At 39.2% G+C, this 26,915-nt stretch overlaps 3 protein-coding genes across 25 annotated transcripts in view; 1 reads left to right on the top strand and 2 right to left on the bottom strand.

The window, feature by feature from the left end:
• NEK11 (NIMA related kinase 11) overlaps positions 1–689 on the bottom strand; it is a 248,982-nt gene extending 248,293 nt beyond the window's left edge. For 7 of the 9 annotated variants that reach the window (XM_070576034.1, XM_070576038.1, XM_070576037.1 and 4 more), the window contains exon 1: positions 505–689. The gene's annotated coding sequence lies outside the window, so the exon portion shown is untranslated. The remainder of the gene's footprint in view (positions 1–504) is intronic. The other 2 variants (XM_070576044.1, XM_070576040.1) reach the window with 2 other exon arrangements.
• Positions 295–13,134, top strand: ASTE1 (asteroid homolog 1). Of its 5 annotated transcripts, none has more exons than XM_008519863.2 (8): positions 295–369; positions 811–1,002; positions 1,915–2,047; positions 2,175–3,500; positions 8,556–8,766; positions 9,924–9,983; positions 10,642–10,837; positions 12,626–13,134. In XM_008519863.2, the coding sequence occupies exons 4-6, from the start codon at positions 2,196–2,198 to the stop codon at positions 9,971–9,973; spliced, it is 1,566 nt and encodes a 521-aa protein (XP_008518085.1). In that variant the 5' UTR covers positions 295–369; positions 811–1,002; positions 1,915–2,047; positions 2,175–2,195; the 3' UTR covers positions 9,974–9,983; positions 10,642–10,837; positions 12,626–13,134. The 5 variants fall into 5 exon arrangements, with proteins under 5 accessions (XP_008518085.1, XP_070432147.1, XP_070432146.1 ...); XM_070576046.1 differs by lacking the exon at positions 295–369 and adding an exon at positions 7,211–7,615 and having other exon boundaries at positions 857–1,002; XM_070576045.1 differs by lacking the exons at positions 295–369; positions 9,924–9,983 and adding an exon at positions 7,215–7,615 and having other exon boundaries at positions 857–1,002.
• The window catches only part of ATP2C1 (ATPase secretory pathway Ca2+ transporting 1), a 152,160-nt gene continuing 135,518 nt past the window's right edge, over positions 10,274–26,915 (bottom strand). For 7 of the 11 annotated variants that reach the window (XM_008519857.2, XM_008519859.2, XM_008519858.2 and 4 more), the window contains 2 exons: positions 25,728–25,852; positions 10,274–10,829 (listed from right to left, as the gene is read on the bottom strand). In XM_008519857.2, the coding sequence (XP_008518079.1) occupies positions 10,734–10,829; positions 25,728–25,852 (221 nt within the window). In that variant the 3' untranslated portion in view covers positions 10,274–10,733. The remainder of the gene's footprint in view (positions 10,830–25,727; positions 25,853–26,915) is intronic. The other 4 variants (XM_070576026.1, XM_070576027.1, XM_070576029.1 and 1 more) reach the window with 1 other exon arrangement.

The following is a 26,915-nucleotide window of genomic DNA, read 5'->3' as shown; positions in this document are numbered from 1 at the left end:
CGGAGGGGAGAGAAGATTTAGAAAGTCGCATGGGAACTGGGAGAAAGGCGAGATACGGCCCTGTGCAAAGTGGCCTTTGGAGGTGAAATCGATCTGGCTGGGGGCAAAAGAAAAGGAAAGGGGAGCGGTTATCACAGGTTGAAGCCAAGTAGTCCTCTTCCCCGGAAATAATAAACGAGAGGAAGCTGACTGGACACAGATTCGGCTAAAATAGAAATCTAACCCTAAAGGTAAACTTTAACCCTAAGTAAAATGAACAATTCCTTGCCTCAACTTTTTTTAAAATTTACATTTCCGTAAAGCGCGTTAACAAACATCGAAGGGGCATCAGCAACACTTATTCTCCGGAGACTGGAGCAGATCCGGGAGGTAAGGAGACGAGGGACGTGAGGTGGTCGCGGCCACGGCGGCCCCGAGATGCGGACCCCTGCCGGAGCTGCCCGAAACCACCACCTTCCCCGGCGCCCGGAGCCCGGCACGCCCCGAGGAGCGCCTGCCGCGTACCTTTCCGGGTCGAGGGCGGAGGGGCGGCGGCGCCCGAGGCACGCCCAGAGCCCGACGGTGACTGGGACGTACGCCGGCCGGCCTCGGCGTGGGGCAGCGTCACCCGGCGCGCTGCAGGACCACCGCCGGCTGTTGGGCACCGTTGCCAGGGAGACCGCGCGGGGCATGCTGGGAAGTCGGGGCGAGGCGGAAGTGTGCGCCGGCCCAAGGGGGCGGGGAGAAGAGAACAGGCCGGGCAGGTCTGGCTTTTCTAACCTGATAGAAGCCGTTTCATAGCGTAGTTTTTTAGCGACCTCGTTGCTCTAGGGCCAGAGCACCTGACCCCCGGCGCAGTCTGGCGCTACTGGCTTCAAGGAACCGGGCTTCCCAGTGACGTCATACCAGAAACTTCCGGTTCCCGGGTTTGGAGTTGGACTGTCACGTGCCGGGTCTTCCAGTGCTCGCTTGGCTCCTGCGGGCTTCTAATCGAGGGGCTGGTCCTCTGGGAGGACCGAGCAGGTGGGCTCTGCTGCTGGACCGGGTGGGTTGTGAGGGCCCCGGTGGCGCCGTGTATAAAGGCCTGTGTTTGAGGACTTGGATCATAGCTTTTGTGCTCCTCTCTCCTACTAAGCATACATTTGTTGAACAACTACTCTGTGCATAGTCTTGTAATTAGCTTAGTATGAGTTGAGTCTCTGCTCGCTAAAGCTTTACGAGACAGACCTATAAAGAAATATTTACTGTATAGGATAAGGTGCTCAGAGGGCCAAGGCTAGGGTGAAATGAGTTGGGCCTAAAGGCAAGGGGATGCCCCCAAAACTCTGTAATCAAGATAAATAAATTTTACTGCAATTCTTTAAAAATCAAAATTAATGCAAAAAAAATCCATGCTTGACAAAATCTCACAATTTTAAACAAAGACAGGATCCATAACAGTGCCATGCTGAGTCATATTGGAGCCTGAGACCAAAGGAAAAATTAGTAATTCTGATCCTGTGACTTAAGTTAGCCATATTGGAGAGGATATTTTGTAACAGGGCCTGATATGCAAAGACAAGAAAATGAAAAGAGCTTCTGATTGGGATGAAGCTGGAGAGTTAAGTTCCTCAAGGCATGAAACAGTCGTTTTCCTTACTCAAAACTATGCCAATTAGGATGGGCCCACAAGCCAAGGACTGAAAGAAGGTCCCAGAAAAACTGGATCCATATCATTGACCCTACACACTTTAGATAACTGAAGCCCAATGCCTTCTGATTTATTAATTATGAGATTGAGGAGGATATCATTTTTATAGCTTAGGATGTTTTACTTTGACTCCACAAAACAAATATTCTGTTTTGTAAGATGGTGAGTATTATCTCTCTCAATATCAAAGTCCACAGAAGTTCTTTATTAGTGTCAGTAATGGATTTTAACTGATTTTTATTTAGAATCTTCAGCAGCCTTCATCCCTGTTCAAAGATCAAACTCCATAAAACCATCGAGTTTGTGCCTTATAACACAGGAGAAAAGCAGAAGAGAATAAAAAGGCACTCAGCTAGCCAGTGTTGCCTAAGGAACTAGGTAAGAATTGAAATGCTCATGTCTAGCAGTTCTATTTAAAGAGTTCTTCATAACATTTGCCTTGATTTTATGGTGCTGGAAATAATAACCAGCATCAACTGAAAGTGTGTTCTGTTGTTTTAAACAGGTAATTCTTCAGACAGTTGTCATGGGTATTCGAGGACTGATGAGTTTTGTAGAAGATCACAGTAATGAGTTCTTCATTGATTTGAAGTTGCGAGACACAAAAATTATCATTGATGGCTATGCTCTCTTCCACCGGCTTTGCTTCAATTCAAACTTGGAGCTTCGGTATGGAGGGGACTATGATTCTTTTGCAGATGTTGTACAAAAATTCTTCGAATCACTGTTTGCTTGTAATATATGTCCATATGTTGTATTAGACGGAGGATGTGACATTTCAGATAAAAAGCTTACAACTTTAAAGGACCGAGCTAGAGAGAAGATCCAGATGGCCCATTCCCTTTCTGTTGGTGGGGGTGGATATGTCTGTCCCTTACTCATCCGGGAAGTATTCATACAGGTTTTGATCAAGCTGCACGTATGTTTTGTCCAGTGCTTTTCAGAAGCAGATCGGGACATTATGACACTGGCTAATCATTGGAATTGCCCCGTGTTATCATCAGATAGTGACTTTTGCATTTTTGACCTGAAATCTGGGTTTTGCCCATTGAATAGCTTTCAGTGGAGAAATATGAACACTCTTAAGGGCACACGAGAGCACTATATCCCTGCGAAATGCTTTTCCCTGGATGCGCTCTGCCATCACTTCAGCAGGATGAATAAAGCTCTACTACCTCTCTTTGCGGTGCTGTGTGGAAATGACCACATTAACCTGCCCATCATGGAGACATTCTTAAGTAAAGTACGTCTTCCTCTTGGAGGCGCCAGTTCTAAGGGGAGGAGACACCACCGAGTTCTGGGACTTCTGAATTGGTTGTCTCAATTTGCTAACCCCACTGAAGCACTAGATAACGTTCTCCAATATCTCCCCAAAAAGAATCGAGAAAATGTTAAGGAACTTCTCTGCTGTTCCATGGAAGAATACCAGCCATCCCAGGTGAAGCTGCAGGACTTCTTCCAGTATGGTGCTTACGCCTGTCCAGACGCCTTGAACCTGGCTTTACCGGAATGGGTACTGGTGGCTTTGGCCAAAGGTCAGCTATCTCCTTTCATCAGCGATGCTTTGGTGCTAAGACGGACCATTCTTCAGACACAGGTGGAAAACATGCAGCAACCAAGTGCCCACAGAATCTCTCTGCCCATCCGGCAAACCATCTATGGGCTGCTTCTGAATGCTTCTGCACATCTAGAAAACACGTCCTGGAATGCACTGCCTCTTCAGCGTCTAGCTTTCAGCGAAGTGGAAAGGATTCATAAAAATATCAAAACATCAATTGTTGATGCGGTAGAAGTGCCCAAGGATCATTCGGACTTAAGCACATTGACTGAGGTAAGTGTTTGTAATACTAAGGTAATTTTTGTAAAGCACTTTACGAAAATTTTACTTTACACATTATATTATCTCTCTTAGTATAACCATCTGAGGTTGGTTGCTATCTTGTCCCCATTTCATAGCTGAGAAAACTAGGACTGAAACTAAGAAACTATGTCATACCCCAGCCAGAGAGTATCAGTACTAGGACTCAAACTAAGTAACTATGTCATACCCCAGCCAGAGAGTATGAGAGCTAGGACTCAAACCTCGATCTTTTTAGCTCCACATCTGCCATTTCCACTGTACTTCAGTAGTATGTGTTGCCTTCACAGTTAGTACTACTACTCTGTTGATACTAGCTGCCAATAGAGTGGGGTTATGTAGCTAAAAAAAAGAAAAGGAAAAAATTCTGGACTGCAAAAAAAAAAGTATACCTATAGGCATTGATCATAGGCATAATTAATATCTCAGACTGCATCAGATTTCAATTAACAAGATTAATACTGATGCTTGGGTCTAATTTTTCATTTTTATTGATGAGGATTTTTTTTTAGGCTTTATGTTTATGGCATCATGGTCATTTGCTTAGTTTGATACTGAAAACATGACTCTTAAGCCTATCTCAGTGTTGCTTAAACCTGAGTAACACGCAGACCAATCCCCTTTTCGAGGTAAAAAAAAAATTCTCATGGATCCCAGAGCTTACTTTGTTTTTTATAATATTACATAAATATATTAAAAATCACAAAGCTGTAAAACTGCTTATGTTAACACAATTAACTCTACAAATTAAATGCAGATAAATGGAACAATACTGATTGCAGTGCTCTGCGGGGGTTTTTCTCAGCACTAAATACTCAGGCCACTCTTCTCAGGGGCATGGGACAGCAGCCATAGCGTCCCAGCAGCTGTGAATCGGGCTCTGCTTTTCTGTGGGAGTCCTTGCTGCTGTCTGCACCACTGGTTCTCCACTGGGGGTGATTTCGCCCCCGGGGGATATTTGGCAATGTCTGGAGACACTTTTGATTGTCACTACCTGGGCAGTTGGTGGGGGTGGTATGTTGCTACTGGCATCTAGTGGGGAGAGGCCAAGGATACTGCTCAACATCTTAGAATGTGCAGGACAACGCCCCATAACAAAGAATTATCCAGCCCCAGATGTCCATAGCGTAGATCCCTGGCCTACACGGCTGACCAGGAACTAGCCTCTTTAGCCTCTCCATTAGTGACAGCTCAGCAGGAGCTAACATCCGTGCCCATCTTCCTCTGCTTTATATGTGGGACACCTGACACAGCATGACTTACCAAGTGGTGCCATGGCCGCACCCAGGATCCAAACTGGTGAACCCCAGGGCGCCAGAGTGGAACGTGCGAACTTAACTGTTGCACCACTGAGCCAGCCCCCTGATTTTTCCATTTTATAGCTGATGGGCATTTGGGTAGTTTGCAGTTTGGGTTGTTACAAATAGGGCTATGAACATTCTAGTGTACATCATTTAGTTAAAATATGGACCCTTTTTTTTTTTTTTTTGAGGAAGATTAGCCCTGTGCTAACTGCTGCCAATCCTGCTTTTTGCTGAGGAAGACTGGCCCTGAGCTAACATCTGTCCCCATCTTCCTCTACTTTATATGTGGGACGCCTACCACAGCATGGCTTGCCACGCAGTGCCTTGTCCGCACCCAGGATGTGAACTGGCAAACCCCGGGCTGCCAAAGCAGAACGTGCCCACTTAACCGCTGCGCCACCAGGCTGGCCCCGAACCCATTTCTATTGCATATGTACCTAGGAGTGGAATTGCCGGGTCATAGGATATCCATGTGTTCAGCTTAGACGATATATTGCCAGATGGTCTTGCAGAGTAGTTTTGTCAGTATTCCCACCAGCAGATTATGAGAGTACCACTTACTTTACACCCAGGGTCATATTTGGTATTTTCTACCCTTTTTAAAATTTTAGCTAATCTGATGGTTGTGGCATCATTTTAGCCAATTTACTGGGTATTAATTTGTATTTCTCTGATGACTTATTTGAGCACATTTTCATGTATTCATTGGCCATTTGGATATTGTTATGTAGGTTTCTGTTCAGTCTTTTGCCCATTTTTCTGTTGGCTTTTTATTTGTGTTTAGATTCTTTGTCAAATAACATGTATCATGAATAGCCTCTCCCATTCTGTGGGTTGTCTTTTCACTCTAGTATGCTTTGATGAACAGAAGTTCTTAATAAAGTCTAATTTAAGTTTTTATTATTTATGGTTATCACTTTTGTGACCTACTTAAGAAATTGCGTACTTCAGGGTCATGAAAATTGTTTTTGCTTTTCACATTTAGATCTGCAATCTACCCGAAATTGATTTTTTTGTGTATGATGTGATATGGGGATCAGAACACTTTTCCCCCACGTGAAAATCCAGTTGAGTGTACCATGCTGATTACATTCCTTGCTAAGTAAAGGTGACAAGTGTTCTCATCACTTACCTGTATTCAAAGTAGGGTGAAATTTCAGTTCATTCTCTGTGCACTGATAGCATTGGCTTTCCCTTGACATAAACTAATCAATTCTGTCTTTAGCTCAGTGTTGTTAGCTCTAATGAGGCTATGATAACATTAAACAGTATCAGGAGCAAATGTGATGCCAAAGACAAATGCGTGTACAAGGATAGAAACTTTGTGACAGTATCTGTTCATTTGGTTTTTCTTTAACATGATGTGGTAAGAATACTTTGATTATCTGCTTTGTGCCAGCTGTTGTAATTGAAACTTTATATAATCTCTCATTTAATTCCCACAGTTAGCACATAGGGTGGGGTTTCCATTTTGGTTATGTTAGTTGCAGTGGACAGAGTGCCACTCAAGTTAACCAACGTGAGGTTAATCGTAAGGAGAGATGTAAGTGGATCATTCTTGGGGAGTAAGGCAGTGCCCAGACCAGCCTCTTTCTGGCAGTTTCTTCAGCAGGTTTGTGCTTTCCCTGCCCCGGAGGGAAGGGAAAGGAGTTGTCACGTGGGATAAAACCTAATCAGATTTAAGGGCTGTGAGCAGACTAGTTCCCCTTTTGAAAGGGGCTAAGAACTGGTGGGTTCCATGAAACGTCTTGTGTAACTCATTATACTGCCCATTTTACAGATGATTAGACTGGTTGTAGAAAAGTTCAGAAACTTGTTCAAGAACACAGTTAGGGAGGAACAGAACATCTCTGAAGTCAAAGCCCAGACTCGGCTTTGTTCAGAAAAGTTATAACATGGCTAGAGAATGCCATAATTTAAGCGTTATGTCAGAAAAGAATTCACATGTTTTCTTAGCTTTACTTGGTGCATTTCTCTACCAGTTTAGGAGATTATAAAGAATAGTTTTTGTTTTATTTTAAATTTAAGTAGTTAATGCTACTTCTCATAGGGGTGATTGATTATACTATAAAGCACTTTGTATATTTCTAATTTCAAAAATTTTACCACTGTATTATTAAAACCAGTAATTATAAATCATTGTATTTAATGCTCTCATGCATTGATGAAACTATTTTGTCAATTATGATGTGTTTTACTTGAGGTTAACATCTCTATCCTCAGCTGTCAACATACTTATTGACTACTAACTAGGTGTTAGGTGCTAAGAAAGAAATCCTTTTCTGGCTGCGTGCAGACACTAGTAATACAACTGTTTTTTTTCTTTAAAGTTTGTTTGTAAAGTCTCCCTGAGGAGTCCTTTTTTTTCTTTTTTTTGAGGAAGATCATCCCTGAGCTAACATCTGCCACCAATCCTGCTCTTGTTTTGCTGAGGAAGACTGGCCCTGAGCTAACGTCCATGTCCATCTTCCTCTACTTTATATGTGGGACGCCTGCCACATGACAAGCAGTGTGTAGGTCCACACCCGGGACCTGAACCGGCAAACCCCGGGCTGCTGAAGTGGAACATGTGAACTTAACCACTGTGCCACTGGGCTGGCCCCCAAGGGGTCCTTTTAATAGTCCTCATTTCCTTATCTGTAAAGTGTGTGACCTGCAAGGTTTGTTATGGTTCTTCAGTCTTAAGATTCATTAAGGTAAAATTACTTCAACAAGAAGCCCGAAGCTCTCATAGCTGTTTACTTCCTTTCATTTGAAGTGCGCTCTCTAAAGCATGGAGCAAAAGTGAGTATGGTGTATTTCTGTAAGCACGATACAGGTAGTCCTTAAATGTGCCTAGCTCTTTTGAATATGCTTCTGACCTACAAGTAGCCACCCTGGGACAATTGCTGTGTGGGAGAACACAAAGACAGTCAAACCATTCAAGGGGTGGGACATGAGACAGGACCCAAACAAGCAGAAGGAGGTATGATATGCTGCAAAGGGCGCATGTAATCTGTTTGCCTTCTTCTGGAGGTGATCAGTAATGGCATCATGGAGAAGGTGGGGCCTAAACATTCACTGGCAAGTAAGGGTAGGGTTAAATATAGATCTTTGTGTCCCAAAGCAGAATAGTTAAAATGCAGATTCCTGGGGCGAGCCCATGGCTGGGTGGCTGAAATCCTCTGGGGTTTGTGGGTTCAGATCCCACATGTGGACCTACTCCACTCATCAGCCATGCTGTGGAGGCATCCTACATACAAAGTAGGGAAAGACTGGCACAGATGTTAGCTCAGGGCTAATCTTCCTCAACCAAAAAAGAAGAAAAAAGAGAAAAGAGGAGGACTCAGGGTGAATCTCCCTCACAAAAATAAATAAATAATGCAGATTCCTGGGCTCCCCTTGGATTTACTGAATCAAAATTTAGGGGGTGGGGCCCGAGGACTGAATTTTTAACAAGCTTCCCAAGTGACCTGTGCACTGAAGATGCTCACCAGCCTGCGTGGAGGATGGAATGACATGAGCAAGGGCTGTGTAGTGGGAGACAATACATCCATTCAGTCAACCATATTTATTAAGTGCCTTATCAATGTTCTAAATGCTTTGAGTGTGGCTGATGTTTTTCCACAGGAAGATAAGAAACTGACACAGCAGTTTCATTTGCATTAAAGACGCTTCCTGCTAGGAAAAAAAAAAAAGGACGTTCCCCAAAGTAACTCACAGGGTATTTGGCATGTATTTTCAGCTCTCCTTGGCTAGAAGGCAGATACTTCTGTTAGAAACACTGAAGGTGAAGCAGGCCGTTCTGGACCCAATCCCTCCTTCACTGAAGCTGCCCATTGCTGTCAGTTGCTACTGGTTGCAGCACACAGAGGCCAAGGCAAAGCTACATCATCTACAGGCCTTACTGCTGGGGATGCTGATGGGGCCCTTGCATGCCATAATCCACAGCCCTGGTAGGTATCTAGAAATTCCAGGAGTATATTTTTGCATGTTACTTGCATATAATCAAAAGTTTAAACAAACAAAAAATATTCTTGGATTATATACTCCCATCAGTTATATCAGAACTTTGAACAGGAAGCACCAAAATGTCATTCATTCACTGGTAAATATTTGTGAGCACGTCTGTGTGCCAGGCTCAGTGCTGAGGGGCTGACTCCGAGGGCAGAGCAGTGAAGATGTGCTGACACCACCTCATCCCACCTGCGCCGTGGCACCCGACGCTTTAATCTAGGAAGTGTGACTGTGCCATGTGCCAGCTGCATTTTGTATTCCATGTTCCCCATCCCTGTCCCTGTCATCAATACAGCAGCTACATCATCATTAGAAAGTTATAGAAATTGCCCACTGGTGAAATTTCTGAGTACCGTATAACTACAGTAAACGTGTTTGTGCTGTCTTTTTACTTTCCTTTTTCTCTACCATAAGTTTCAATTAGTATGTAAGTAGAGATGATAGAAATAGGAACTTTTCTTTCTAGAGAAATATACTTTGAGGCAGTTTCATCTGCATTTAAATATCAGGTGAAATAAATGTTCATGCACTGGAGCACTTCAATTCTCCAATGGAATTATTCTCTTTAAAAGATCATGAATGCTGTAATACTTTATGTGAACATGTATAATAGTTATCACACTCTAGAACAGTACTATCAATTATGATAGCTACCAGCCACATGTGGCTATTTAAATTCAGCTTCTCAATGACACTATAGCCACATTTCAAGTGCTCAGTAGCCACATATGGCTGGAAGCTACTGTACTGGACAGTGCAGATACAGAACATTTCCATCACTGTAGAAAGTTCTATTGGATAATGCTACTCTGGAGTTTACTTTGTAAAATAAGTTAAATGAAAGAATGAACCAGCATAAACTTGCAGCCACCCCAAGTGTGAGAGCAGCTGTCAGAGGGACTGTTGTTATATTGACAGCCACCTTAATGCAGAACAAATAAGTTAAAGCCTACTACTGGTTAAGATACAAGTTTAGGGTATTTCCTCTCATTGAATAATAAACATAGTTTAAGAAATTCTCAGAGCACAAGCCTATTAAGTTTCTACCTGAGTCCAACAGAAGGGGCATGTCAAGGGTCTGTTTCTTTTCTTTTAGGAATTGTGGACCCCGCACCCAGGCAGGCTCAGTGCCTTGCTGCTCGCTAATTGGTAAAAGGTGGGCCTCCTTTTTATTTCTTTTGAGTTGGTCCAGATGTCATTTTGCGCTCCTGCTCAAACAAACCTGCAGAAGCTTGTAGCTGAACACACATCGCATCCTTTGTTTCCTAGGGTTCTTGCTTCTTGCCCCTTATCCTCTACTGTGTGAAGTTGATGGTTTGCCACATTCTCTATGAGTCATACTTTTGATTTCTTCCCATAAAACACAAATTAAAATGTGCTTTGAACACAGAGGCTGTTTCTGTAAGTGCACTATCGCATGAAAGGAAGGTTAGTGAAAGAGAACAGTAAAGAGAATGATATTTAATAGTAATTTGTATTTTCCATAGAGACAGATTTAGGGTTTGGAGAGTTCAGATGCAGATGTGTTTAAAGTCAGGTAGCAGAAACTGGAAGAGATATTATTTTAAGGAAAAAAATAATTTGGAGTTGAATAAAGTTAGGTTGTCATTAAAAGGCATTTCAGTATAAATATTTCAATTTATACAGCAAGGCTTTTACAGTGACGTTAAAATAGTAAAGAGCCAGAAGAGAAAAGCATTTTGTTATTTAAACTAATTTTTTCCCTATGGAATTTGAAGTTTTATATATGGAGAAAATTACAAGCAGATACAATGTCTTTGAAAATACTGCCCTTGGGTTGTTTCTTTATCTAGATAAGGAAGATCTGCGGGAGGATGGTGCTAAGATGTTGTACGAAGAGTTCCAAAGAGTGAAGGAGCAGACGAGGCCAGGAACGAGACTGGATTTAGACACAGCTCACATCTTCTCTCAGTGGCAGTGCTGTCTGCAGATGGGGGTGTATCTCAACCAGCTGCTGTCCACGCCTCTCCCAGAGCCAGACCTAACTCGGTAAGCACCAAGGGAAACTAGTTCAGAAGGCTGCACACAGAAGTAAAAACTTTATTTATATTTAAAGCAAAGAAGTTATTTTCAAAAATTAATTTTAGTATAATTTGTCTTAGATCACTACTATACTTGAAGAGCTGGAAACAAGGAAAAATATTATTTTCATATTCCCAAAGAAAGTTTCTGTGATTAGACCAAATGTTAAAAAATCAGTTCCTTTAAAGTAAAAGTAAAAAAAGAGGCAGTTGTTGGTGGGATATATCTTACTCATTCCCTCATTTCTTTCAGGTCTTTGTTCAAATATTACTTTATAAGGGCTGTTTCTGATCACCGTACTGAAATATTCCTCTCTACTTCCAGTCACTCTAGTTCTGTTACTCTTTGGTATTTTTCTAAGTGCATTTCTTACCACTGGCATATTGTTCACTCATTCATTCAAATATTTATTAAATGCCTACTTTGTGCTAGGGTATAGTGAACAAAACAGTAAGAAAAAAAATCTCTGCTGTCTTGGAGTTTTTATTCTAGTGAGATGACTATTAGATGCTTAAGTGAACTTTATCTAGAGTTTTTGTTTTGCCAGGCAAGTATGAAAAAGGGAGAGGTAGCCTGGATGCCAGGAAGTGATTGTGTTTGACTATGGCGTTTAAGCTGAATAAAAAAGAAAGGACCGCAGTAGGGTGTAGGCCAGTGAAAAAGTGGTAGGATCAATGGATTGGACATCCCGGTGATTGTCCATCCATCCAGGAGGTACGAGAGAAAGATACAAGGGAGATGGTTAGAAAATGGAGCTGAGATTGTATATATGCTTTCTCTCTCTCCACTTGAATGGAAGCACTGTGAGGACAGCGACTTGTCTACTGTTGTAGCCCCAGTGCCTAGCATACAATAAGTACTGAAATATTTGTCAAATGAATGAGTGATATATAGAGGCATACAAAATATGCTGGTGTGACTTCCAAAATTTCCAGGTGAAAAGGTTCCTAGCAGTAAATAGTATTGTTAATACATCTCTGGGCCTCATATCTGAGCTAACCGAAGAAGCCTCTACCAAATAAGACTAATTGGCCTTTGACCTATGGATTCTTTATTCCTTTTCTTTAATAGTTTAGGTCATTCTTGACAGGATCCTCTCTACTTACCATAAATCCCTTTAAAACAAAACAGGAAAAACAAGACGAAACAGTTCTCATAATAATGATTTCAAGAGAAGGATTGTTCTTGCACCTCAGCATTTACCAAGGCTTTTTAAATGGTGATCTTCCACTTATTATATGATGGTCCTATATCAATTGCTAAGGCACCAGTCGATCAACTCTGGCAGTCAGTTATATATTAAATTTGTGGCTTCCAGTAAATCCCATCTTATATTTTTGAAGTAGGTTTTTAGTCCAGGTGAATGAATGACCTTGGAAACAATGCCATTAAATTTTCTCATATTTCAACAGACTGCCTGTTTGGTTCATCAAAGGAATTTTTAATTGCTTTTCTTTGAAGTATTAAGAGGCCTGCTCAACTTCAGGCTAGTTGCAGAACCAGCAAGCACCTCTCATTTAATTTGTTGATAAAAAGTTTTTAAATACTGCCAGCCAAGAAGAAGTAATCTTTGTAATAACAACTCAGTTCCTTCCTTCAGGGAACAGATTCTTCTTAAGTAATTTTAATAACAGTTTTATAGAAGCAAGAAGAGCACTCAGTGTTTAGAGGCATTTGTTGGAGCCACGTCAATGATAGTGTCCCAGTGCACCAAACCTGTGCTTTAACAACACCCTTTTCTCTCCTATTGAGCAGGTTGTACAGTGGAAGCCTGGTGCATGGATTAAGCCGACAACTGCTAACAACAACCTCTGCAGAAAGTCTCCTGAGCATGTGTTCTGAGGCAAAGCAACTTTATGACCATCTGTTCAATGCCACGAGGTCACATGCCCCTGCTGAATTATTCCTACCAAAGGGTAAATCAAACCCCAAAAAAAAGAGGCAAAAGAAACGCGGTACCAGCTGGTCAAAGAACAGACTGGGAGCCACCTCAGACACTAGATGTTGGTATGAGGGAAGCAATCGGTTTGGGCTGTTAATGGTTGAAAACTTGGAGGAACATATTGAGACCTCAGAGTTTGAATAAACTCAGTCTGTAACCAGATGTCTAATTCTTACTTAAAATTTTTCTGTCACCTCCCTTGAAATGATTAACTTTTTTCTTTAGAACTAACCTGTTAGGAGATAAACATTGCAATAGGTAACCTTTGAATTCCAAGTTATTTTGTATTTTGCTTTTAATAAATACAACCTGATTTGAGAAACTTCTGTATTTCTTAAACACATTTGAAAGCATGTTTGTACTTCTTGTTCCATTTCAGTAAGTTAATAATAATAGTCTAAAACCTTTAAATTGCAGCAACTCATCCAGCTATGTTTTCAAAAGAACAGAAGTCCTACTTCAATTATTTCCTATAAGCAGAAGCTGGGTTATTATTTCAAAAACAATTTTTTTACAACTGTTTCCTCTTCATCCTTTATCATGAAAGGTCTGGGCCTTAGAAGATAGTAGTAAAGATGCAGACAGAAAACTATAATACCTTTGAGAACTCAGTAAATGAGACTGGCAGGGTTGATGTGCACTTTAGATATGCTGCAGGTTTTAAAGCATAAATTGAAACTCTAATGCCCCAACAAAATAAGAAACAGCATCCTGAGCTGCTAGATCTAGAGGAGAAGGAAAAACTAAGAAGAAATTAAAATATTAGAGATATATGCAGCAATAGCAGAATCTAGGCCATTTTTTTTTATACTGCAGGTTTTGACCCATTTATGGGATGTGAGATTAGTGAGTCATAACCAGCAGTTTTTAAAAGGAAACTATCAGATACGCATATATTTTAGATCTTTGTGCAAAGTGAACTTCTTACTGTGGATTGCAGTCAAAAGACTATGAAAGGCACTGCTCTGGAACACACTAGAGGCTGCTAAAATCATAAATACCAAGAGAATTGTGAAGGTGCTGGCCAGTTCCAAATAAAGAACTTAAAAATAAAAAAGAAAGTGGAATGAATATATTTGGGTAAGATCTGAAAGCATATTCTGACCTTCATTTTATTTGTAATCATACAAACTGTGTTCTTCCTTTCTTCTCTACTCCCTCACTAGTGTATTCCACCAGTGATAACCCTAAACGTGGTTTTAAGCTGCCATTTTGACCAGGGCTATGTTCAGTTCCTAACATCTGGTAAACAATTCTCTCCACTTTCCTAGAAGTACCATACTCTTAGAGGAGTAAGCCCAGCTTTGGCCAGTGCTAAATACACACCTCCCAAGTGTTGACTAGCTTTAGCCATTTACAAAAGGCAAAAACACAATCTCATTTGCTCCAAAAGTTTTCAACCTTAAAGACTGCCTTCTGTTTCAAATAAGAGTTCCTGAAATAAGGAAATTTTTGTTTATTATTTTAGGAGGAATGAATGGGGCCCTGTGGTAAGGTTGTTTTTATGTCCCTAAAGAGATGGTTATTCTCAGAAGAATCAAGAAAAGAGCAGTCATATGCATCTGTTTTTGAGAAGATAGGTATCTTTCAAGCAAATGGGGACTACAAGCACATAAGATCTTTGTTTTATCAAAATTCTCTTTTCTTTGATTCCTGGAATTAGGGGCCAATCTGGAAATTATACCAATATGAGTGTCCTATTTCCTGGCTCATCATCAACACTGCTTTTTAAAATCACCAACCTTGCACGAAAAACCATTCATTCCCGCTTCCTCTTGAGCAAATAACTGGTTTGACAGGCACCAAACGGAAAAGTGTATGGGCTACAGAGTTTAATTAAAAGTCAACTGAATTTTATCATTCATCTTTTTCTTTCATTAAAAGGAGTTTTTCAAGCAAAGTAGCCCTCCCTTCAGTAGACGTAACAAGTCGGGTTCCCTTCTCTAGCCATTGCAATCAGGGCCATTCACTTGAAATTACCCAGCCCTGCAGTAAAGGAGTTAAAATCTCATAATGTCCATTTACTTATACTCTCTGTGAGAATTCAGGAAAGTTACCTACCCCGGGATATATCTTCTGTATGTATTAAATGAGAGGTCACAAGCCCTCCACGAGGTATCTGAGGGGGTTTACCAAAGAAATATGACACAGCACCTGACCCTCCAGTCATACTTGTGTAAGGTGCTGGGGAGACACCACACAATGAATTAAGTGAACAATTCATGAAGTAATCTGTCAGGTGCAAAATGGTGCAGTGCAGACTGAATGTTACAGTAAGAAGACAGTAATTACTAGGATGGTTTTTTTGTTGTTAGTGCCATCAAACTGATTCCGACTCCTAGCGACCCTGTGGACAGCAGAGTGGAACCCTGCGTGGTCTTTTTGCACCATCCTCTCCCCTTCCAGCACTGTACCAGACGTGCTCCACTGCTTTTCATAGGGTTTTCAAGGCCGATCTTTTCAGAAATTGGCAGCCAGGTCCTTCTTCCTAGTCTGTCTAGTCTGGAAGCTCTGCTGAAACCTGCCTACCAAGGCTGAGCCTGCTGGTATGTGAAAAACTAGTGGCATAGCTTTCAGCATCACAGCAACATGCAGCCACCCAGTATGACAACCAACAGACGGGTGGTATGATTCCTGACCAGGCAACAACCGCAGGCTACAACAGTGAGAGCGCTGAATCTTAACCACTAGACCACCAGGGCTGGCTTCGCCAGGATGAGGAGAGGTTAAATCAGAGGATTCTCAGATCTGGCTTTTGAGCTTGGCTGTAAGAGACAGGGATGTAATTCAGATGAGGTAGAGGAGGCAGTGGAAGCACCTGTGTAGAAGCAGAATGCAGTATGTCCTGTATTCCTTTTGGAAAAACTGTTTCCTATGTTTTCAATCAAGTCTTTAGGTCTTCCTCTTTCTGATTCAGTTCTAGCTAATGAAATCTCACCGGAGGCTTTGGAATATGTTTTTAATTAGCAGTTTAAGTAACAAAAGGAACTCTGGATAGCAAAGATGAATAAATTTTAGGAATAAAATTGGAGAGAGAAAAACACTATAATGTAATTAGGATCTGTGTTTAGTTGTAATTAAATTATACTTGAAAGTTATTTGTACAAGCCATTTTTGAGATACCTGGACTTATAAAGTTTAATATATATCCTGTAAATACAAACTCTAAAGGCCTTTTACAATAATTGATAGGACAAAAAAGAATTCACATTAACTTTAGTATTTGAATTTGGATTTCTAATTCAAATTAATAACAATTTTAAAAGATAAAGACTTGTATGGCTAGAAAAGTCTTGAATTATTTTTTCCTCCCTTGTGCATAAAATAAATGAATCAATGACTATGCCTCGGTTACCCTATCTATAAAATGAGGATCAGAATAGTTCAAATTGTTGTCTAAGAATAAAATGACATACACTTTTAAGTTACTTAGCACAGTGTCTGGCACGAAAAACATGCAATAAATGATAGCCATTATTGGTTTGTTACATCCACACATGGAAACCAAGAACAAAGCAAAGGATCTAGGAAGAAGTGAGAAGATGCTGAGCAGAAAGATCACGGCACCAGGAGACCAGCGATGGCCAGAGCTAATGGCAGAATTTTGCAGAAGCAAAGGAGGTCAACACTATCAACTGTGACTAAGATGACAAGGGAAGGATGTGAGACTATTAAAGCAACTGCACCAGAGCTGTCAGGCTGAAGCCACCCCAGAAAGAGGGGAGAAATGCCAGAATGTGAACAGGCAGCCAGACTCAATCTCAGAAAATAATGAAAAAAGACCAGAAGGAACTATTCGTATGTGAGTACTTGTGCCCCTCCTGCCCACTTTTCTTGTCATCAAGGAATTTTTTGCAGAGTTTTAAAACCCAATTTGAAAGAGCCCTGGATGTGTTTAAAGACAGGTAAAAATTAAGAGCAGCTATTACCCACTTTCTGGAAATTTCCTCTTCCTGCAACTGCCAGAGTTATATCCTGGCCCTAGCCCATAACCCTAAGGAGGCCAAACCTAGCTGTTCCCCTTAGTGACATTTCCAGAGTTCACTGGGTGCCGCTCTCCAGCATGTACTACTTGGCTGGCTGGTACAGGATGAACCCAGACCAGAACCTGGAAAGCAGTCGCCCCCAAGACCAGAAGAAATAATTTCACTTTTGTAAAAGGAGAAACTCTCACCAGCACCTAACTCCAAACATAGCAACCTTGTATTTTTAGTGAGGTGGATGTGGGATAGTTGGTATTTATCTCGTAATGTCTTTCGTTGATACATTTCAGTCAAGACAGCTGAAAATCATTCTGCACCTTGTACCAATTTGAAATTAAATACTATTTATTTTGGACACATGTATTAAAAAGATGTCTCCCTACTTTCAGCAACAGCCTTCTGAGGCATACAGGATAAATTGCTTTGGCATTTCTTTCCAGGTCTGAATGACGCTAAAATTCAAGCCCATCCAACATTAAAAATTCTAAGATGAGAACCTCATGCTGAGGAAGGGAGTGTTAAAATTCAAAGGCATGACATGTACCAGTCTGTTAAAATGGGAGAGAGAGATGAATGAGGTAATATATGGAAAAGTGTTTCCAGTTAGTTTCACTGGATTCAGTTTTCAGGGAGAGAAATCAAATTTCACATGAACATGTTGCAATGCACAGGCAATCACTTTTATTCCTTACTAGTCTTGATAACATTTTAGGTATCTGGTTAAAATAGCTATAGCTTTCTCTCAATATTTATATATTTATGTATACATATATTTTAAGAAACAATTTTCCCATTACCACTTTGGAGACACTTGGAGATTTCTGTGTACAGTATAACCTATTGTTATCAGGATCAGAGAACACCTAGGAATGTTTTTGCAAAAAAGAAAAAAAGCTGATTGGAATGTATCAATGTCAGATTTTTGATAATTTATACGACTGAATCATTTGACTCTGAAAAGATTATGCCACCACGTGAGCTAGCATACAAGATTAGGAAAACTTTTCCAGTTTGTTTTTACATATGATTAGCACTTTTTGGAGGATTAACTGAGGTGCTGGTTCTTCTTGAAAAACTGCCACGTGTTTGTCGATGTATTACTCTCACCGTATCTCTGTCTAGTTCATGTGTGTTACACATTATGGGGGAATAAATCAAAAGATGTTTACAGGAAAAACAGTCTGCTTTGCACAGTGTCTCAATGCTCGCTATCCTGGATACAGCGCAATTAACTATATTTCATGATAGAGAAGAGGATATGTGGAGTAATCTACTTGTTAACGGTGAACTTGCTCAGATGTGGAAACTTTTTTTTGAGTAAATACATTAACATTACTTTGAAAAACTGGGAGTTTGTAAATATACCAATGAAAACTGCTGCAAATTATTGCTAAAATTGCTATAGTAATACAGCATTTTTATGCCTTCATTAAAATACAGAACTCTGTTTTCAGATTCCCTCTTCAGTTGTCATTCATTTGTGTAGGGTGGGGTGTAGTCGGGAAGTGGGGGGACCAGGGGTTTTGTTGTGGATATTTTAAGTTAGACATACCTTTCAGGTGCTTAAGTGGAGACGTCTGCTCGGCAGCTGGATATACGTCTGAAGCCTAGGTTAAAGTCTTTGGGTGATGAGATTATGAGATGTTTTCCTCCTCTACGCCTCTATTTATGAGTATCTCCAAGGAGTATGTTGTACTATTATAATCAGAGAAATGTTTGTAAAGGTTGAAGCCTCTAAGAAGGATGGCATTAAGAGAGCAAACTTCTGATGTTCCCTTGTCTTGCACCAAGAAACGATGACAAACAAGTAAAAATGGTGGACAGGGAGTGTGGTATCAAATTCCAGGAATGGTGACATCGACAAACCCAAGTTCCCAATCACAAAGTACAGCAGCCCTTCAGAAACCTCCCAGATCTGTGCAAGTTGTTTCCTTAAAGACAAACTAAAGAAACTGACACTATTACCATAACCATAAACTGTTTTGTAAAATAATAAGTCAGATGGCCAAGGGTGGACTTTAAGAGGAATTCACGAAGAAATATTGTCATAACTTTACCTAAGAAATGTGATAAATAGGATGCAAAGATGTTTTGGTTTAGAATGTTCTGTTCTGAGAAAATGAGTTAGAGTGTATTTTTCCCTAAGACTGGGCTGACAGGATATTTTGGTTTCTACTATTACTAAACTTTGTCTTCCCTAAGCAAGAAAATATACTTTAGCCTTCTCAAATTAAACCTGTTTCTGTGTTTGTGTTAGGAGGAAAGAGCCAATGAGAGGGAAGCCTCCACTTCACTTGTACATCCAACTCTACAATAAAAGCTTACATGAGTGGGTGTGTCTGTGTGTGTGTGTGTCTGTGTGATGAGAACCACAATTCAGATGGAACAACAGATCAGGACACTCCACCCATTATATGAACAAGGAGCCTTGGTGATGAGGTGGGACTGATAACAGCTGGCATATCCTCCCTATTGATGATGTTCTGAGAACAGACTGAGATTCTTTCTCCACATAGGAGCCTTGGTGGAGACTCAGAGTAGTCACTGACATCAAATCTAGTATCAAGTGTATCCATCCCAGAAAGAACATCCTGTTGGGAATTGGAGGGTAGAGAAAATTGATGCCACTCTCTTTCTGGTCCACTGAATGCAATGCACAGACTTATTTTCCTCTTTTTGAATACCTATATGAGTAGGCAACCTTTTCCTGTAAAGGCCAGAAAGTAAATATTTTAGGTTTAGTAGGCTCTATATGGTCTCTGTTGTAACTACTCACCTCTACTGTTGTAGCATGAAAGCAGTGATAAATAATACGTAAATGAATGTGCATAGCTGTATTCCAACAAAACTTTATGTACAAATCCAGCAGCAGATGGATTTGGCCTGCAGGCCATAGTGGGTCCACCCCAAAACTAAATCAGTAGTCCCATGAGGGTCAGTTAAGGAATTATTAAAATAAACTGTTTCCCTAACTCGTAACACCTTTAGTTAATTAATGGGCCACCCAGACCTGCTCCATGTAGAAAGATACTTATAAATTCTAATGCAATCCTATTATGCAGCCATATGGATCAATATGAGAAAAGAACATGAAAATGTACTCATTTATAACTCCTTAGAAATTAATCTAATAATGCTTAAATGTAAAGTTTGTCTTGTTTTTCTTATCAAGCATACATTTTCTACAATCATTTGGGTGGGGCCTGCTATATATTGTCCCAAGGATACTTTGTAAGACTCACATAAGTTTTTTCTTTTTATCCTTTTAAGATGCAGACTTGAAAAAGAGCAAATGGTCAAGGCATTACAGTATTTTCTTTATGACCATAAGATGGCACCAAACGGTTACTTCTCAATTAACGGGCATTTCAGTATACTTACCATATGGAAGGCCTTGATAGAAAATTGCTTTTAATATAGTTTACTGGATTGGTATTTAAAAAAAAAAAAAAAGCAGAGTTTGTTTTGACTTCAAAAGTTGGAAATACTCAGAACCCAAAAATGGACCTCTAGGCTCATGCAGAACAATTTGACCAATTTCCCCGCACTGTGTGCTGTTAATACTGAGGGACGTGGTTTCCACTCAGAAGGTTACTAAGTGGAAAGATGCAATTATTGCTGAAGAAATAAAGGTGATGGGGCAACCTTGATTTAGATATGAAAGGCAGTTCTGCCAGGCGTAAGAGCAACGGGGCCGCCACAGAAATGTGGGCCTTTGCCAGGATATTTGTCAATTTGGCTAGACTTGAGCAAAAAGGGATAGGAATGGCAAAGTCAGGTGTATACAGTGACCTGTGCATTAAACACTGTCTACCTGGAGCAGCTGTACAAATACAGGCAGTTACTACACTCAGGTGTACACAGGAACACTGGCAGGTTTAGATCAGAAAAGAATTTATAAGGATCAAAACTAACGGCTCAAATATTTTTCATTTTCCTCCTCAAATTTAACCACTTAAATTTATTGTGAATGAAAAGTTTCTATCAAATTTCTGTCTAGCTATCACTGAAGTGACTTGGACTTACATTTTTTAATGCTTTCTAAAAGATAAAATCCCACAATTTCATGCCCAAACTTATGGCTGCATTTATTCTTAATAGTATTTAAAAGAAACCATATAACACACACACACACACACCCCCACATATCTTTAGAGCAATCTGAAAAGGCCATCCTGGTTGGCTCTTCACCTGGGCTTTGAAGAACAGGTAAAAATTCTGATTCTCAAAATTGAGGCAGAGAAACAAGGGTTTCAATTTGAAATACTGTCCAAAAAGACTGGTAAGTAGATTGTTGTTGGACCATTGTGTGGAATGTGAAGCTAGAAAGATCCAAGGAAGAATTATGAGTAAAATAGAAAAGGAAAGAGAAGAAATTAACATTTTCTACTTTCCTGCCATAAATTACTTGTTTGAAGTAGCTATTTTCTAATGTTACTGCTATTCACTTATTGGGTTTCAATACACAGCAAATCTCAGTCTAAGCCATGCAGTTCTTTGCTATATATATTCTCTCACCTCTTAAGAGTGTCTTACTGCAAATATCAAAAAGATCTGCTACCAATAATTCAGATTAGTGTTTATCAGGCGGTAATCTTAATAACAGAATCACTTTGACAGCTCTATAACACAGGAGGCTGAAATGTTATCTTTTCTCCCTATATTTTGAATTTATATAACTGTTGCTATTTCTTAATAACTATACTAAAGAAACTACTTTTAAAAAAATACCTATTCTGTCAAAGCTAAGTTTACAGTCATTTATTGCTTTAGTTTTAGCCAAAAAAAAAAAAATTGATGCTTATAACAAGAAATTCTTTTCCTACTACATTACAATTAGTCAGCCATGGCTTTAAATCATTCTGTGCTAGAAACCTCATCTAACATGCCCACTGGGAAGTCTAAAGGACACCACAAACTTCACATTTCAGATTGATGTGTGTCCCACTATAGACTGCTAAGCTTTGGTAATTCTCCCAATAGCTCTACCATCCAAGGCAGAAAGCCAGAAACTAACTGGGTTATCTTCCACGTTTTCCTTTTCTTCTCTCTGGTCATGTCAATGCTCTCTCTTAGAAGACAGAAATTGCGTGCCTTTCTCTGCACATTGACTACCACAGCTCAGTTAGTCCCTCTACCCTTTAAGCTTCTACACCTCTCTAATCAGTCTCCCTGTCTTTACAATCCACCCTCTGTGTTTCCATCAGCATGTTCAACACAAACATTCAAACTCACATCACACTCTTGAAACACTCCAGCATGCTACAAGTCAAATTTGCCTTCACCCCTAGGCTCCTGCCTATCTGTCCAACCCCTCACATTATGTACCTTCTGCCTTAACAGCCCAAAACTCCATGTGGTTTTCATCTGTCCTTCCAGCCCCCACCAACACCTCTGCAGAGGCTGTGCTGTTTGGTTACAATGTCCTGCTGCTTCTCAGCTGGAGATTCCCAACTTAAGGCTTGATTCAGATGCCACTAGTTCTAGGAAATTTCTTTGACAACCTCTTCTCATGAAGTTATTCTCTCCTTTGGCTACTGGAGCATTTGGGGTAGCATTTATTACTATACCAGATGCATTTCACATTGGTCTCCAGAGTTAAGACTGAGAACTTCCCAAAGCCAGGATACTACTTCTTATTTCTTTATAAATCTAAACCTACAACAATGTTTGCAGACTGTCATATCTACATTAATATCAAGGACTGGTTAACTATTATCCATTACTAACAACAACCAACCCCGAAAACCAAAACTCAAAATAAGGTTGGCCAACAAGAGTCAAGTCATGCCAAGTGCTAACTGGGCTCAACAAAGCTTAATTATCAGAATGATCGGTTTGTCCAGTGACATACCAGTTAGGATTAATATTTATCCACACTATGTTTTATTATGCAAATCAGCTGACTGGATTGTAGCTTAGTCTAAAAAGGCATTTCAAAGATTTCCAAATGCCAACATCAAGGGAAATTTCCAGTAAAATATGTGCTGGATTCACTTTAATGAACATCTATTTTTAAAATAAATGTGCAATGATCACTACTAACTTTCATGAAACAGCTTGTTAACAGTTAGATCCTCTGCTAACCCTGTTCATGAGCTCTTGAAGGGCAAGGATGCCATCACCTTTCTATTCTGAGCACACTCCAGCTACTAAATAAAGGTTTACTGAATTGACAATCAAGTCATCTTAAGTTTTTGGGTGAGTCATATGTGGAAGTAAAATGCACATGAATTGCCAAGTGACAAAGGCGGAAAGCAAGTTAAACTAAATTAAAGTTCTTAGATATATTTATTGTTTGCCACCAATTCATTTCACTGAGAAACTATTTTGAGTATGGCCAACAGTCACTCTATTTATGTCCTATATAAAAGAGATCAAAAAGTGATTTCAGAAAGACTACCAATGTAAAAGATGTACCTTGCATTGGTATAAAAGGTAAAAAAATGTGTTTTATCTTTGTGAGTGTGGTTACTGCTATTACAAAAAAGCCTGTATCCTGAGGAGGGGGTTGGGGGATATGTTGTCTGGTTTCACTGTGTTTCATCTCTGGGTCATGCAGCAGCCCAATACAAATATCAGAGAACACACTAAGCCTTCTCTGCAGCCAGTTTTAATCATTTGAGAAATGTCTACCTAATTGGTGAATTATTTCAAATTCCTTTCTTTTCTTCCCTGATGTTTAATCACTGTGGAGCCAAATAACTTCATCTGATGGTCTAACAGGGAAAAGTCCAGTAAGTCAGTATTATTAGGGACTCAAGCAAGTCCCAGTGATAGGAAATGGGGCAAAAATTTAAACTTTAGACACTAGTGCATTTAAATTATCCATGCTAATTTGAATAATATACTATGAAAGATAGATATATAAACACACTAATTTGTTGTTGTAATATTAGAAAATTGAAACTCGGATATAGGATATCTGTACTGTACATTTCACTTCTTTTTAAATCACAGATTGGATGTACTATAAATACTGCCTAATTTCTCTATCTTCAAAATCCGTATGATTTTAATGTTAACAGTTCCAACTGGAAGGTCATTAACTTATGAAAAGAAGTCCTTTTTTTTTTGGTTCAAGAACAGAACAAAAGGATAGGCATATTTATTTCATATGAGTCATACTGTGAACTTAAAATGCAAAGCAAAAGACTGACATGCACTTAATATGTATTTCAAGTCTTTGTAACAAAAGAAAAATCATTACAAAATTTAGTTATGAGACAACACGTCACTAAAGATAAAGCCGACTAAACAATAGGCTCCCATGTTCCATCTAATGAGATGGAACAATGTAGATCTAACTAGTGAGCCTTAAAGGATAAAGCAGAATAAACTGAAGACATCTCAGCTCTTTATACTCAACTGTTTCACTAACAAGGACTCAAAGAATAGATATTTTCCCTATCATTAACAACAATATTTCAGTGCTAAAACTGGCAGTTGAATACTGGTGATAAAAACTAGAGAGTGATTTATCCTGACAGTTTAAAAAATGGAGAGAATAATTATAAAATATAAAACTCACTAACTTCAAGAAGAATTAAACATGCAAGAATTTGAGACTCATTTCTGCTTCAGAGAAATATTCAACAGGAAATGGATTTCTAATTTTGAATTTCTGGCCCAAATTTGCTGCACCATCAAAACAAATTACCTACACCTCATCAAGCTATTATTAAAACTGATGGCATTACAAGAACAAATCCATCTATTTCTCTAGGATGTTCAAAGAAACAGAAAGAGGGCAGAGAACAAATGACGCAAGTAGGAGAAGGGAGACAGACTCAGAACTGTGCTGCAATCTAGGCCAAAGAAGCTGCAGATACATGAAGAGCAAGGCCAGCACAGGATCTTCCACGTATACTCTGGTTCTGAAACCATTTGTTTGGGGTTGGGGTTTTTTAATTCTGTAATTATAGCACTCTATTTCCTAAAAAAGATGTTTAAACACATAAGAAGACATTAAAAACACTAAAATTCAGTTATTCAGTTGAGGTACTTGGATTTATATTAAGGGAATGACAAAATGATAATTTGACAAATTATGTATTTATATTTAATTCAAAAAGAAGGCATAACATGTTAATATAACTTGTTATAAATTTCAGCCCAATCAGTCTTAAATATTTTTGACTCTATGACTGTTAATTACAGATATGGCTACCCTAACTAGAATGCCACTTGAGAGCCCTGTACTAATTTTGCTAGACCAAAGACTCAGACCTAAAAAAATAAAAATAAAAAAAAGCAACCATTTACACTTACTAAGAAAAGCAAACATTTACTTCAAATTGCAGTATAGGCTTTTCAATCACAAAAAGAAAGAAAAGAACAGTGATCTGACAGTGGTCATATCCTGTGCAAAAAACTTGAGATACAAAAATGGTAACACAAGGTATCTGAGCTGCTTACATTGCAGGAAAAAGGAAATACAGTAGCTGAAATACGGCACTCCTGGGAATCAACTTCTAAACCAAATAGAATGCCTTTGAAATGATGAAATTTATTTGTGTATTAGTAAGAAAGCCCCACCACCATAAATAGTACAATATTTAAAAATAAAAAAAAATATTTATATCTATCTAAGATAGTGTATTTGTACTGTTAGACCTCTTTAAGTGCAGAAGGTGGTTCAGCTTTTACCTTTTTCTTAAATTAAATAACTGCCCATATGCTTTATAAAGTTTCACTCAATTGCAAAAGCCAATTTAAATCAAGGAATATGTTATCAAAGTTGCATAATTTCATTTGGGACTGCCAGCAGGTTAAAGTCTCAAATCAAGTCTTTAACATTAATGCTCATTTTTAGTCAACGAAAAGTTAAAAAGTTCTCAAATCTTCATTATCCTCGTGAACTTGCCCTTCTAAATGATCCTCAGACTGCAATTCCTAGTTTGCAAATAAAAGAATGCAATATGCATCATACTTCAAGAAAAGACGACGATGTCGAACTAACATGCTTCTGGATCTTTTCCCTGCTCCTTTCAACCTTCTTTATAATTTCAGCCACTATGCACACTGATGAGGTGAGACCCAAAAGAAACAGCAGATCTGCAAGAGAAAATAAGTTGCATTTTACAATTCTTTGCAACTTAGAGTTGCAAAGCTTAATAGCTTACTTTTTTATAGCATTTTACCACTTTTTTACATATGTAAATGGTTTCAAAACCATTCATGAGGCAGACACATTAACCTCAGTTTAAAAGTAAGGAAAGTAAGATACAAAGGTATTAAGTGACTTATTGAATATCACACAGCTCAGAAAGGCAGCAGCCAGAGAACTAGAATCCAAGTCCCATGACTACTTTCCCTGAACTGTAACCTCATAACCGTAACCTTTAACAGCAACACAAGCAAGAGGAGTTTTCCATTTACTACATCAGTGGTAACTAACCTGATTGAAAAATGCCTATCTGAAGATTACTTAGAAATTTGCACCTATTCCATTTGAAAGCCAGAAGAACTTATTGATTAAAGATCATGTCTTTACAAAAGCATCCACAATATCTCATTCTTATTTACTGCTTGAAAAACTGCAGCTGTCTCCTTAAAACGCCATCTCTTTTTAAAGAGGAAGGAATGTGAATATGAAATTAAAATACTGAAATTAAATTAGTTCAACTTCAAGGTAAACTTTAACTTGAAAAATGCAATAAGGCTGAATAACTTATTTTCATAAATATTCAAATTAACTTAAAAATCTAATTAAAAATAGCACTACCATAAAAACACATGAGTCCTCACACTTACATAGGAAGATTAATTTTTAAATGTACCGTACTCATAAAAGAAGAATATGCAAATTAACAAGTAAGAAGAGTGAAATATTTGTTTACCAAAATTTAATTTTAAAGAGCAATTTGGTTTCCAGTGAGCTTAAATCTAGTTTTTTCTTCATACAAGACTGAAAAGTTACAAACTACAATTATTCTGTAACAAGTTTTGATTTGCTCCATTTCAGGATCAACAAATATGACTTTGACAATTGATAACGTATAAAAAAATTATCAAAAGGTTAAAAAATGTAGTTAGAGTGACTCCCCTCAACTTCTCCAAATGAAGAAAGTAGAGCACACCACTATTCCAAACCAAGTCAGTCACTTTTCTTATTTCA

This window comes from Equus przewalskii, chromosome 15, assembly GCF_037783145.1.
Source record: "Equus przewalskii isolate Varuska chromosome 15, EquPr2, whole genome shotgun sequence".
NCBI lineage: Eukaryota > Metazoa > Chordata > Mammalia > Perissodactyla > Equidae > Equus > Equus przewalskii.
Note: the sequence above shows the minus strand (reverse complement) of the source record. Positions and strands in the feature narration are given on the sequence as shown.

Excerpts from the sequence above, each read along its gene's own strand:
- ASTE1 (XM_008519863.2), top strand. The coding sequence starts at position 2,196 with ATGGGTATTCGAGGACTGATGAGTTTTGTAGAAGATCACAGTAATGAG. Across the intron at positions 3,501-8,555 it reads ACTTAAGCACATTGACTGAG|CTCTCCTTGGCTAGAAGGCA; the intron begins GTAAGTGTTTGT and ends ATGTATTTTCAG. Across the intron at positions 8,767-9,923 it reads TGCCATAATCCACAGCCCTG|GAATTGTGGACCCCGCACCC; the intron begins GTAGGTATCTAG and ends CTTTTCTTTTAG.